General features: G+C 44.6%; 3 protein-coding genes across 3 annotated transcripts; all 3 read right to left on the bottom strand.

Moving 5' to 3' along the window:
• Nucleotides 1-3215: 3215 nt before the first annotated feature.
• BJ212DRAFT_1485777 (uncharacterized protein) lies at nucleotides 3216-5206 on the bottom strand (the record flags this gene model as incomplete). The annotated part of the gene is made up of 6 exons (XM_041341030.1): nucleotides 3216-3734; nucleotides 4004-4096; nucleotides 4149-4166; nucleotides 4215-4307; nucleotides 4347-4813; nucleotides 4873-5206. 6 exons carry the CDS (start codon nucleotides 5204-5206, stop codon nucleotides 3216-3218), a joined length of 1524 nt encoding a protein of 507 aa, XP_041187857.1.
• A 745-nt stretch (nucleotides 5207-5951) lies between these two features.
• On the bottom strand, nucleotides 5952-6635 carry BJ212DRAFT_1388108 (uncharacterized protein; the record flags this gene model as incomplete). The annotated part of the gene is made up of 1 exon (XM_041336911.1): nucleotides 5952-6635. A coding segment is annotated over exon 1 (227 nt), but the record flags the coding sequence as incomplete, so codon positions are not given.
• A 3641-nt stretch (nucleotides 6636-10276) lies between these two features.
• Nucleotides 10277-13297, bottom strand: BJ212DRAFT_1449385 (uncharacterized protein; the record flags this gene model as incomplete). The annotated part of the gene is made up of 16 exons (XM_041338684.1): nucleotides 10277-10450; nucleotides 10476-10517; nucleotides 10562-10830; nucleotides 11008-11133; nucleotides 11275-11369; nucleotides 11415-11488; nucleotides 11523-11609; nucleotides 11659-11725; nucleotides 11748-11798; nucleotides 11856-12031; nucleotides 12080-12212; nucleotides 12262-12398; nucleotides 12468-12490; nucleotides 12542-12743; nucleotides 12797-13130; nucleotides 13164-13297. 16 exons carry the CDS (start codon nucleotides 13295-13297, stop codon nucleotides 10277-10279), a joined length of 2124 nt encoding a protein of 707 aa, XP_041187855.1.
• Nucleotides 13298-14368: the final 1071 nt, after the last annotated feature.

The following is a 14368-nucleotide window of genomic DNA, read 5'->3' as shown; positions in this document are numbered from 1 at the left end:
ATTCATCTGAATCCACAACCAACACTTGTCTCTTGTCAGTAAATCCCCTAACTCTGGTATATTGGCTATCTGTATATCCGTCCTGCTCCCTGACCCATTACCTATGTTTCATTTCCATTTCATGATTTGTGATCCATTTCTACTTACCAATAGACCATCCATATGCTTCATACATAGCCTCGGACTCTGCTGATTGATCATTCCGTTAGATACCTATAGTATATAACCTCCTGTAACTTTCTGTAGTACCTCAGTTCAAATATCATCTTAGTTCTACTCATTCCCGTCCTCCAGACTTGAGTATCTCTGCTCTCATCACCCTCCAAGACTTAGGATTGATTCCTATAGTCTATCCATATCCGCCTCTGTCTCTGACAGTCCACTACCATTAGTTTCTAGTCTGGACTTGTCCATATTAGCCCTATGATACTTATCCCTCATCTGGAAGTCATCTGGATCTGCTATGCTACTTGTCCAACCTTCCAGATGCATTAGTCTTGCCTTCCTGAAATAAGGGGCAATACTCAGGTAAGGGGCACAGTGCACGAGCTGAGGCTGAAGCCCCTCAGATCCAGTTATCCCTTGAGTATGACCTTAACAGCTTCACATTGCAAGAGACTGTCGGTGGTGATGGGATATAGTATTCTGGCCTTCTGGTCTTCATCAGTGCCTGAAAACCATGATCATTAACAGTTTCGAATGGTCACAAGCTCTCCACAACCCATTGAATGATTGCAGCACAGGCCTCTGTCTTTGAGTGCTGCCTGTGGGAGTAGGTTACCTTCCCTTTACCTTTTCTCTCAAATGCTGAAGTTATTGAGCCTGTTTGGAGTATGCTTTGCACTACAGTTTTGCATGCTGACTCTGCAGTCCCAGAACCCTGTGCAGCTTGATATGCAGCCTCACCCCAACAGTTTTTAGCATGCTTGGCCATGTTACTCATGGACTTGGTGTCTCCCTTATCAAGGTAGCAGCAGACATGCTGCTTGCACCCTTTGGCCATACACTTGAACACATGTGAACAGCAGCCACCAGTATACTTGATACTCAGAATGGGTTTGAAAAAGGCATACACAGGTGAGGACCATCCTTTTTTCAGCCGCTCTGCATCAAATAATGATTATTTTAGTTAATATGGTAATTCACCATGCACCAAGCTCTGTGTCTAATGAGTTGGCTTGTGATTCTGCACCACTGTGCTTTGAGTTTACTGACTCAATGTCCAAGTCAATGACAATAGTGTCCTCATGCAATGATTGCTCTTCCTCTTTGGTATAAACACTGGCTCAATGGTGAAGTTTTAGCTGACCATTGGGAGCATCAGGTGGGGGACTCAGAGATAAGGTGATGATAGATTCATTTAATGTTGAAGGTGCCTTCTTGGATTTCTTTGGTTGTTCCTTATGGCTGAAACTGCTGGCCTTCCTAGGCTTTTCAGCTTTGTGCTTCTATCTGCAATGGCCTGGGCTGCTTTCTCTGTGAGCTTGGTGATACGCTTGCCAAACATGGCTGTTGAGGGAGGTAGTGTGTGAGATTCCAGAGGTTCTATTAGTTGTGATTGGTTTGATATCTAAGATTGGCTACTGTACAGCTATATTACAGCAGTGTGCAAAACTAATGGCAATTGCAGAAATTTTGCCACTTCCTTGACCAAAAAGGAAATTGATACAACAATGCGTCATGACACTCACAAGTATTTATAAACTTTTCAGACAATGTTGGTGACACCAGCTAGCTATGTAAATGCTATGGTTAACTGAAGAATCAGCAATGATCTCAAGGAGTGTGCACTTCAACTGTGGGACCATGGATGGGAATTGGAAGATATCTGTGAAGCATTTGGTGTTAGTCAGAGGAGCTGCTACCGCTGGTGACAGATCTTTGAGGAGTGTGGTACTGCCACAAAGCCCCCTTCTCCACTCATGGGAATGTACTCAAACAATAACATGAGCCCTGCTGATGGCTGTTAAGGATCTCTTCACTGAGGACTCTGACCTTTTTCTTGACAAGGTCTGTACATGGCTCACAATCAAGCATAATATCACTGTCAGCACTTCCACCCTGTCATGCAATCTCAAGGATGCTGGTCTCACTCAAAAAATCCTTCAAAAACTAGCTTCTGAATGTGATGAGGTCCATCATGAGGAATTCAAAGCTAGTCTTCATGAGGACTTTATCAGAGATGGCTCTGAATTCATTGTCATTGATGAAACAAGCAAGAATAACCGGACATATGCATGACATTATGGATGAGCACTGAGTGGAGATTGTGCACAGCTTACAGATGTTTTTGTTCAAGGCGATCATTACTCATTGTGTGCTGCCATGACCATGCAAGGATACATTGCTGCTCAAGTAGTCAAAGGCTCATTTAATGCACAGGAATTCTATGACTTCATCACTGAGGATGTGGTGATTATGTATCCTTTCTGTGCCTGTTTAGCTTGAAGATATGAATTTTTCTAGCTTCCACATATGCATCCCTTCCCTGGAGAGCATTCCATCATTGTCCTTGATAATTGCAGGATCCATCATAATGAAGATCTTGTTGACCTTGTTGAAAGTGCTGGTTCATTTTTGTGACTATTTCTCCCTTCATAAAACTAACATTGGATAGGTTGTCTGATACTCTACCTACCTCCGTACTCACCTGATTTGACACCAATCAAGGAGTCATTCAGTGCCTGTAAGTTACAAAAATTCATGTTATCTCTGTATCTAATCCATCACGGTTGACAGTCAAAGCTCATCTTTGATGTCATGGTCATCAGTTGCACTATCTTGAAGATCTGGTTGAGGCCCTTCTCAAAGCAACAAGTTGTATTACAGCAGAGAAGGCATATGGATGGTTCAAGAATGCAGGGTACATTGTCACATGATCAAGAATGCTCATAATTGTACAATTTTGAATGTTTTACATGATAAAACTGGGTGCAAATGAATGCCATTTGAATGTCCAAAAAGTCTACAAGAGTGTGATCAAGAATGCTTGTGATTGTACAAGTTTGAATGCCTCTATGTGATACAACTGGGTGCAAATGAATGCTATTTGAACATCTGCAAGAGGTGATGTGAGAAATACAGAATCATTTTACCCATGTGCCAGACTTTATCACTCTGCAAAATTTCTTGTGTGCATCAAGAAAGGCCTGCCAGCTGAGTCTCATAAATTAACCCACATCCCACCATTCCTTGTCATCAAGTGTCTTAACTGCTCAATTTCCTGGCTGGTATTTGAGTGCTGCAAGCTTTGCTTGATCATTGTCCAAAATGTGATACTTGACACAAAACTCAGACAGAGATATGTCATGGGAAGTTGTCAAACCAGGTGATGATGATGCTGAGGGTACCTCACCAGTAAGTTGCCCATGACCTTGCGCAGCTGGATGATAAGGTAGTGGGTATGGGTATCTGCCAATGTATGGTGGTAGCATATACTGGGATGGATGAAAAAATTGATGCGAAGGACCAGGCAAATGAAGTGGGCCAGGAAACAGAGGACCATACTGTCCATGTGGATGTAGAGGCATAAGAGGAGGAATGACATGCCCATGTGTGGGTTGAGGAGGCACTGGTTCCTGGCCAGCACCCTCAAGAGTTTGTTCCCATTGACGATGATGATAGAATTCACCAAATGTCAAAATTGGGGCATCTGGTGGGGGACGTGGCACCTTCAGCTTCTGCACAAAGTGGTTTGTTGTAGGAGGAGCTGACATGTCAGCTCTTCCTGCTGCCTAAAGCATTGTTTTTTTAGCTTCATGCGCCAATGAAAATAAGAGATGTACAATGGAATTTGCCCAAACCTTCACACACATCTTGGTCAACTCAAAATATGTGTCCATCCTCTTGTCATGCCAAACACACATATTGGGAAAAAGCAGGTATCTGCCGACTGGATACAGTGAATGAAGTTCAGCCTCAGCCTTCCTTCATTTGGTAGACATATCATCCTTCAAAGTGTTTATCAGATGTGAGAGCAACATCTAGTACAAACATCACATACAATCAATGACTTCATAGTACGTGATGCAACACCAGTTTCTTCTTCAAAGTTGAATGGATGCTCGACATAGTCTGGGTCACCTGTATCCCAATCCTTATGTTATGTTAGCCTGAAGAAGCCAAAATACCTTGAACATAGTACTTACTTGTTCATCTTTAGCAGGCTTTGGGGTGAATAACCATACAATAATGTTCTCAGCTGCTCACTTCACCTTGACAGCATCAAGAAGTGCTTCATAACCTGCTTCATCCGCTATCTTCTTGCATGGAGCACTCTGAGCCTGGTTTTCAAACTTCCACTCGAACTTGCTGACAAGAAGCATAGTGAGTCAACAGGGTAAAACATTTGCAATGTCCTGTTTGAATGATTGGAAGGTGCGGGTTGTATCCATTTTGAATGGGCCCCAGGAAACAATTGTAGTTGATGCTTTGGCACCCTTGACCAATTTTTTTTCTGCCAGTGCAATCTTGCACCACACTTGGACATATACAGTGAACCTTCTTGGTGCATCACTCTCCTCATCTTCACTAGTATCACTCACTGCAACACTAGCCTTTGTTGACTTTCCCTTTCCTTTGGCAGTCACAGATGATTTCTTCTTGCCAGTCAGCATTCGATTGATGGCTTCATCAGTGAGGCAGCCCTGTGGTACAAATTTATTGTATTTGTATTTGTTCAGAGATGGCCCTAACAAACTTTCACCAGCAGCTGAGACAAGGTCAGCCTGGTCAGGAGAGTCCCACTTCCGCTTATGAGGAGCATTGAAAGACATTGAATCCACATTGATGAATGTGAGTGCAGGACCTGAGGCTGTGAGTGATGTGATTTTCAGTGATCAAGTGAGAAAAAGATAAGCTTCAATATAGTACCTGAGGCAATGGCATCCACATCAGTAATTTCTATAGACTGATCACTTCCACACTCTTCTTCAGGCCTGGGCTCAGCCTCCAGCTGATCAAGTTCTTCCTTGCCATCTTCTTCTTCTTCTAGCACTTTTTCTTCTGCCCAGTCAGCCTTGGATAGCTGCCCAACCCTCTCTGCATTACCACTCATAGAGGGTGCAGGCAATTCTGGAAACTCCAGCAGTTCATCACAATCAGTGCTCTCGTCAATAGGCATGGCTGCCATCTTGCATGCTGGTCTGGCTGGGATCTTGATTGTGGGCTTTTTCCAAACTGGGGCAAGTTTCTTTCTTTTTTCCATGGCAGATAAATTGGTATGACACATAGTAAAGGTAGTAGTAAGGGCTAAAAGCATCTGGAAAATGTGTACAAGGTGCAGAAAGCCTACTACACACGTCCAGGACATGTTGTTGTATTGATTTCCTTTTTGGTCAAGGAAGTGGCGAAATTTCTGCGATTGCCACTAGTTTCGCACACTGCTGTAACTCAAAGTTTCGTCAAAATATAGGCTCGTTACCCATTTTGGATTGGACAGGTACTGGGTACCTCGCAGCTGTACCCGTACCTGTACCCATGACCCATGCAGGTTACCCGTACCCGTGCTGATGCCTAGGCCCACATGGGCTGGCCTGTGTGGAACAGGGATTTTTCAACCTTGGCTGTATGTATTAATCAAGGGTAAAGTGACTGCAGTATGTGAGATATCGCATGAATGAACTTGACTAATTCATGCTTTTGCCTGGGTTAGTTGTGTGAGCGATAAAGCGATCAGACTCACATTTGTAATCGCTCTGCCTACCCAAAGGCAATGGAGTCTACAATGGCATGCACAAGCGTCCGGTCATTCAATTCTGTCATCAGGCGTCTTTTGCCTGCTTTGCTTATTCGCCGACGTTCGTTGACCACATCAACGTGATCAAGTCTCTTCCTCTCCAACAAAGGCACGTACTTTGCACTGTGCTTGTACGTCCCTGCACCGAATGGAACACCAAGGACAGGTTCTCGCACTGAGTTCGAATGAGGGAGCGTGCGAGGTGTCAGACCTGTCTGACTGAAAGGGAAGTATTGAGACAGGTAGTGAATGATATTGGGCGGCAGCTGTGAGAAAGTGCTCGTCTAGGGTAGTGTAAATGAGGGAGCAGTTGATGGATGGAATGAAGTTGGTAATAGAGGTCTGAGGCGGTGATGCTCCCTGTACCGTCGTCATCTGTTTGCCATGTGACATCCGAGTCTGTGTGTGCACAGTCCCAGAGCACTGAGAAAGAAAGCATCTGCCATCTGACACTCGGGTTTGCAATCCACCAGTGGCAACTGAGTCTCAGGTAATGAAGTTGATCCTGCATGAAAGACGTCTATGAGAGCTGATATAATGGACAGTTCCTCTAGTCCTGTTCCGACGAGGAAAAGAACAGCCATGACATGTCGAACTTGATGGTATGGGAAAGCTGATCCTACAAGATCGAATGCGTATACTCGCTATGGTGTCCGTATCGTACATAAAGAACGGTTCGAAATACATCAGAGGGAGTGATAGAGCATATCAACGGGCGTCGAGATATGTAAAGGTATGCGAGTCGTGAAGGATAACAAGATCTAATGATGATCGTCCATATATTCAGGAGAGAGACAGCCGAGAAAGAGCCAGAAGCGAGTCCAGAGTCCAGCATCTTTTATCGTTGCATGACGGCGTGACGGCGGTGTTGAAGTTGTAGCTGTGGCATCACCGGCAGCAGGTGTGGTAGATGATGAGGAGTCAGGTGCCTGTGATTGCGAAGATGGCTGGGCGACATTGGGCTTGGGAGGCTGTGAGCTGCCCGCAGTAGAATTCTTCGAGTGCAATGCTTTTGTTTTTTGTTTTTGTTTCTGTTTCGCTAATGCAACCTCCCTCTTTGAAGCATTTCTCTACGTGATATCAGGTCGAGTTGAACGTCTGAGAAACATAAATAACATACACGTTTGCCCTTCGCATATGGGACCTCAATAGCTGCGGAGCTGCGCCCTTGCAACTCAATTTCTTTACCACTTTGTCCGCGCCATTTGAAGAGATTTCGAGCCCAGTCAAGAGGGGAGGGTGATGACGTATCCTGGGTACCGGAGGGGCTGCGATGGAATAAGCGGCCAAAAAGTGTGGTCTCTTGTGGCACTGAGGTCTGAAATCGTGGAGGTCAAAATGATACTTGAAGTGATAGCAATGACGTACATGAGCTGGTGGGACTCCATCGAAGAAACCATGGGGTACGCGATGAACAGGCAGACGTTGCTGGATCGGACGCCATGTAGCACTAGCCTAGAGTGTATATGTTGAATAAAATGAGATTTTTGAATGAAGGTGTGTGCACGTACATAGAGTGCCGACTTGTTGGCCTGGTAGAGCGAGTTCAGTTGGGAGGATGTAATACAATGAGACTATCAACTTACCTTTAAATCTGATGGAAGTTCATCGAGGCCGGCTTCTCTAACAATCGCAACAATATCCCATGAGTATGCATATTTGTCGCAGCAGCCAGTTGCTAGTAGCTTTCCACCCGCGGAAAAGGACACACACCGGACTGACTGTGCGTGCTGGAGGGGCGAACCAATGGGTTGTCCATTGTCGAGGTTCCACAATCGCGCTGTATTGTCCATCGATGCACTTGCGAGGATGCGGTCATTCGGTGATATTGCAAGGGCCATGACATAGCTGGTGTGCTCATCCAGAACCACGGTTTGCTCCCACTTGGTTGTATTCCACGTCCTAATGGAGTGATCATATGACCCGGAGACGAGCGTTTTCTCCGTCATTGGTCCAAGCCAGGCAACGCACTTCCGCCGTGTGCCCTTTGAGAGTTGCGACAAGCTTGCCTGTCTTTGCGTCCCAGATTTGAATTGAGTATTCAGGTAGTCCACCTTGTCCACCAGTCGCAATCAAGGACATGTCTGGTGAATAGACGACTGCCCACACGGCATTGTGTCCTGTTTTGATCGATGCAATTATGGTTTCTTTGCTTTCCTCGTCCCGCATCTCTCCACTTTCCACATCCCATTGCCTTGCAGTTCCATCCTCAGATCCGCTTAACACTCTTCGACCATCTCGACTCCAGCAGACCGACACCACTCCCCTTGTGTGCTCCGTCCATTTAGCAATGACCTTGCATGTGTCGATGTCCCACAACCTTACTGCATCATCCACACCCCCACTAACCACTTTCTTCCCGTCCGGAGACAACGCTATACTGCACACTGCAGTGTCTTCGTATCGCCAGCCTTCTCCTATCTGCTTCCTGCTAACCACTTTCTTCCTGTCTGGAGACAACGCTATACTCTTCACTTTACTTTCTCTGTCTCTCCAGTCTTCTCCGATCTGTTTCCCGCTCTTTAAGTTCCATACCCACAGCGAGTCGCCGCCTGAACAAGTAATGATCTGCTGTCCACCTGGCAGGTGTATGACACCCCAGACATGATCAATGTGTCCTTCAAATTTCTGGCGAGGCGTTATCGCTGGTGTTTCCCTCGTTTTAGCGGTTGGTGAAGTCATGCCTCAGAATTCTGACTACAGAGTACAACGCCATCTCAGCTTTGCATCTGTCAAATTTCAAAACCATCACTTACGAGGAGGTCTCTCAGAAGCAATAGGCAGGCAACAGGGAATGATGGTTATTTGGGTCAAGTCAGAGTCGAATGCACTGCTTCCTGGTACGTTATCGTACATGCTGTATCCTCATGTTCATTTCATAGCTTATACAGCATAGGCTGTGCAGCTGAAGCGCCCAAGCTTCACAGGGTTACATTCCATGTGGCCTCCATCTATGATCACCTAGTTCTCAACCACTAGGGAAGATGAGAGCCAGTTCGCTGCGAAGCGCTCTCATGCATTCTCAATATCAACTGCTAGTTGTGTGAAGATGAAATAGCGTTGCAGTGAGTTGCGTTGCCTATATGCTAGTAGCACCTGGTAATAATCGGCCCTGGAACATTCTGTCAAGCTTACCGGTTAGAGTCATCTTCTGCCTCCAACAAGCACATGCATCAGATCAATGACAGTTTACGAAAAAAAGATGGCCAAGGAACAATCCCTACCACTCACTTCATTCTTCTCTCCCAACTGCATCATATTCCGCCTGGTGATCAAGATGAGGTACTGGTCACTGCGATTCTGAACAGACAGGTTCTGTTTCGTACATCAAGAATTGGGCATGAGTAATGGTACCTGATTACTGATCGCCACCCTGCAGACGAGATGAAGGAAACATGTACCGTGTTCTTGAATTCGTTTCCGCCGTCTGAGGTATTCTGTTTCACGCTGGAGATGATGTCGAGTGTCCATCCCCCTGGATAGCAATTGAGATTGGGCAATGGGATTGGGTTGACTTATTGGATGCGAGGGACAAGCATCTAGATCGGTGTCAATACTGCGTTCTGCAGAACCCCGTTGTTCTCTGAGTCTCAGGTTCTGATGGAATTATGCCATAGGTATTTGAGAAAGTTTTGGAGCTTGGACAATATGGAAGTCTTCAAGGCGTCGCAGGGGGAGGACTTCGGTGTCACGCGTACTGTTATCAAGTCCTTGGAGCTTGGAAGCCCAGCCTTCAAGTACAACAACATTCAAAGCCCTCGGTTCATTCTCACAATACCATCATCACACCTTACAGTTTGCAGTTCCTAATGACGAGGTTTGATGCTATTTTGTTGTGGAATGTGCACGGTATCTAATGTGCAACTCAGTGCTGTTGCATTCTGGGTTGTGCATCGACAGTGGAATCACCAATCACCATACAGATTAGCATGTGTAGCAACAGGGCATGTGTTTACCAGCTTGATGCAACATATTCATCGAAAGTTCGTAGATGCATACCTTCATCATAACATGCAGATAATAGTCTGTTGGAGTCAGAGGAGACAAAACGAAAGTGGCGCACTTTATAAGATCGTCAAGGGCCATCTTAGCTGCCCACTAGTCCGAGCAACTTGATGACCTGAGGACCAGCTTAGGCTTTTAAAATATAATGACAGCTCAGCCCTGGTTTGACTCTGCCTGAGCAGCGCCATGAGTGGGGAAACTCTAGTTAGTGGTGTATTATGAACTGTACTTGAAAAATGAAGTCGGACGTTCCCTCTTTGTCACCATCACGAAGTGTCCCCGACACATGTCAGTGAAGCTGACAGTATTGTGCATGGGGACTGTAGGCCAAACGCTTTTTGATTAGTATCTGGTGTGAAGTGCATCAGGAAATGTACACTTTACTTAATTCAGCTTGACACTTGAAAATTTGCACTAAGTCAGCTAAGACGACTTCAAGTTACTTTGTTTTTACTTAACACTACTTACTAGTCTGACCGAGAAAAAATGCAAGGCTATCAAGTAATTAAGTGACAAAGTTTGCAAATAATGTATTCAAGACGCTATTTCAAAAGAATGATGATCTGCAAATTTGTTAACATAGAACCCACAGTAAGTATCTAGAGTCTCGTGGAATGTGGCTTTCTCTGGGACAAATTCCTCGCCAAAGATGGACAGCAAGTGAGCTGCATATTGTAATGATGATTGAGAGCTCCCGAGTGTTGAGCTCTAAGTCAAGAAAGGATGGCTTGACCATCCACATTCCATTTCCAGGATCAGGCTTGTCAGAGACAAGCTTAAACCAGTGTACCAGAGCACACGGAAAAGTCTCTAAATCACATAATGGAAGGGAAAAAAACATAGCACATGGACAACTTCCATACTGTGTATTCCATCCTCACTTCCAGTGTTCACAAATACAGTGTCATAGCATCCTGGACCTCTGTGCCATGAAGGGACAGAATGGATATGTTTGTGTTGCATTCCCCCAATACCACTGGGATCACTCGGTGCAAAGAAAGTAGATACTGCAGAGCCAAAGACCTTGATGTGACCTTCAAATCTGGGGCAAGCACTAAGCGGGATGGTGTCAGATGTATGTTCATCATCTGCGAGGAGTTGGTCATAGAGAAAAAGGTGGACCAGTCAGGGCAAGTTCAGTACATTGAGTTCTTCTGCCAGCACATGAATGGTGCGTGCTTGTTTGTGTTCTTTTGTTGGGTCAGATAATAATATATATGAAAGAAAAGATAATGCATGAGGTACGCATGCCAGTTTCACATCACATTGCACTTGGGCTCCCTCCACTGCACCATCATCTTCCTCATTGCTTTCATCTTCCTTGCCCCTCTCATCTGCCTCACCACTGTTGTCCACTTCACCACCATCGTCCATTTCACCATTGTCATCCACTTCACCACTATTGTTTGCCTTGCCACTATCCTCCACATCTCTGTTGTTGTGTGATGGGTCTTGTTGGCTTATATCTATTCAATTTTTTATTCAGTACCAATATTATATACAATAAGAGATATACATACCAGGATGTGGACCTAACATTCCATGTGCCATGAAGTCTGTACGTGCAGCAGCAAGTTTATCAAGGTGCTGATTTGTTAGTAACATCTGTCCCAGTGTGTTAAATTTACTTGATTATCGCCATGGTTCTTTAATGGCCTTGATGTGTTTTGACTCTGTTATGGATGAACACACACCATTTGGTGCGCCAAACATGCAGATAAGCATAACATAATGCATCAGGGAATGCTGATGTGGTAGTGAGAATCCAGTCAAAATAAACACCAGTCTCTTGAAAAATCTTGCAATAACAGTGAAACCGGTCAAGGGCCTCCTTGATTTCCTCAAGTGTGTTCTCTGTGATAATATCCTGTCATATGAGGTAGCAAAATTCAAGGAAGGCAGTGAAAGCACTGGACAATGTCATTGGGGACATGTCCCTCAATTGCAGGCAAGTAGACCTTCATTAAGGCCTTTGAATTGTTGCTGGTCCATTGAGTGAATCCACTGGCCTTGAGGAAACCAGCAAAGGCCTGCAAATGATGGTGCTGCAGCAATTCTAGAGAAACAAGTCTGTGGGTTAGCAAGAGTCGCTGAAGAAATATTGTAAGGGTACCTTCTATCTATGTCATCCATTACCACCTTAGCATGAGTTTTTCCATGTATGCATTCTAAGTACTTCTCGACCCAGATGACAAGGTGGTCTTTGAAGGTACCCTTGATAAGTTGATGCAGGATATTGGGGGACAGAAGTTTGTGAATGTCAGCATGTGGATAATTGTTCGTAAACAGCTACTGTTGTTAGAAAGCTTTGAGCAGTTGGATCAAAATGAAACTTACTACAATGTCAGCATCAACACCCCACTGATACCACAGTGTACTGAAGTCAACATTATCACAAAGGATGTTTGTGACTATTTGAGCATGAAGTTGGACATCTTTGCCATCTAGGTCTGCTGGCAAAGCAAAACATCTTAGGAATACATTAGATTTAGACAAGTTCATGCAAAAAGAACACTTACTTAGCACACCAATTTGATACAATACAAGAAAGTACGACCTGTTCTGGATAATCTGTGATGTATGGTCCTAAGCCATAAATGACACGTCGAAAGTGACTGTCCCCAAAGTGCACAACCTCAGGAACAGTCATGAAGGTCTTGAAAGACCATAATATTCATGAGAGAGACAAATGAAATAATTGTTTCTTAAATTTTCTAAATTGCACATCCTCAGAATATTGTTTTACAGCTGTAGAAACATTATACAGGGGGCACCACAGAAAATAAAAACACTACATACTCTTTGGTATGGCTAAAAAGCCAACAACAGTGACAGCATTGCAATGAGTGCAGTGAACATTATTCTTCACATTGCCGATTGATGCATAGAGTGGATAATAATCATTTTGTCTGGTTGTGACCGAGACCGTTGTCTTGTCACTTCCAAGAAGGATGGGTATGAAAGTTGAACCATGTGTTGCTGGATCTTTGGCGATTTCATCCTAAGATTATTTAGATCAGTGTCATGTCAAATATCAAGTAGTTAAGAACTTACAGCTTGATTCCATGCCCAGTCTCCCAACATGACATTGTGCCACTGCCGTTTTGCATCACCTCCCTCTCCCTTCCATTCATGATAAGGCATGTACTCCATCTTGTCCTTGAAGTCTGGATTGGCAAGCATGTTGTGGACCACAGCATGTGGATCTTGGAACCATGCAGTGTAAGGAGTATCCATCCATGGGGTGCGAGCCTCTGAGTCAGAATCACTGGGAACTAAGCCTTCTCCATTAAACTTCATTGTGAAGTTCTCCCATGTGACTTCTCCAAGGGGTATTACATTGATGGTTGAATACAAGTCTTTGTGGTCAGTGAATGGTGGGGTGTCTCTGTGATGCACAAGGGTTCATCCCCACAGGTACATAAGCTTGTCAACATCACTGCCAGACATTTGATTTTTCATATATAAAAACTCCGCAGTTTCAAACTCTGTGCAATCACAAAACAGTGTCCAGTCACCATGCTCTCTTGATGTGAATGGAGGTGGCAGGAGCATCTGGGTGGATGAACTGACCATGTTCATCGCAGATTTGCCCTGTATTGATAGAAAAATAAGAAACACATCAGTGATAAAATAGTCAGATATGCACCATTGAGCTCTAAGTGATAATCTCAGTAGGTCTCCTCAGGATTTAGGACTGGAATTGGAATGTTTGTGTTTTCAGCCTCAAAGTCAAATTCTCTCACCCCAATGTTCTCTTCCCCGGCCTTGCAGTTGAATTCTCCCACCTCAAGGCCTAATTCTCCCACCTCACAGTCAAATTCTCCTGCCTCAAGGCCTTCTCTGGTCTCAAGGTTTGGTTCTTCAGAATGTTCTCAGGCTCCCTGCTGATTTGGGATGTCGAAAGAAGAGTTGTGCATGGCATGGCAATGTTGCATGAGTCCAGATCAGTTTCTGAAAGAACATGTGCAGCCAGCATGAGGACAAGGAATTAGATTAGCCTGAAATATCTTGCATGAATGAGTGTTCTTTCAGGACTGGCAACGAGGGCATGCAGACATTGTGGGAGGGACTTAATCATAAAATTACTGCAGAGAAATTGAGTTTTGTAATGATAGTGCATGTCATGAAAACATGACGTACTAATACATGTAAAACACCCTTCAACAACTCTGAGTCCTACTAGTAGCGAGTTGACCTTATTGTCACCTTTTGGGTGTCTTCACTTCCATCTTGCTTGAGTCTTGCTGGTCATGGTTCACACATGTCCAACTAATGCATCAAAGAGGCCTGCTCAGGTAGTTTTGGACATGAAACAGAAGAGGTAGACTACAGCTCAGGTTAAAAAAGATTGGGCACACACTGAGAAGGAGCAAGAGGAACAAGACCAGAAGGCAAAGCAAGCCATCACGCAAGTGGCTGCTGCTCAGCAGAAAGCCACCATCCAGCAGGAGAACACAGTATCTTCAAAGAAGCCACAACCCCACCCAACTGGCAAAGGTGCTGCAGCAACATCTTCTCACACTCATGTTGTTGCAGTTGATGACAATGAAGATAAAGACTCTCAAGTCCTGGGATGGAGGAAATGCATCCAGAAGACTGATCACTGCAATGCTATCAATGCAG

Source organism: Suillus subaureus, assembly GCF_016647635.1.
Source record: "Suillus subaureus strain MN1 chromosome Unknown BJ212scaffold_45, whole genome shotgun sequence".
Classification (NCBI taxonomy): Eukaryota; Fungi; Basidiomycota; class Agaricomycetes; order Boletales; family Suillaceae; genus Suillus; species Suillus subaureus.
Note: the sequence above shows the minus strand (reverse complement) of the source record. Positions and strands in the feature narration are given on the sequence as shown.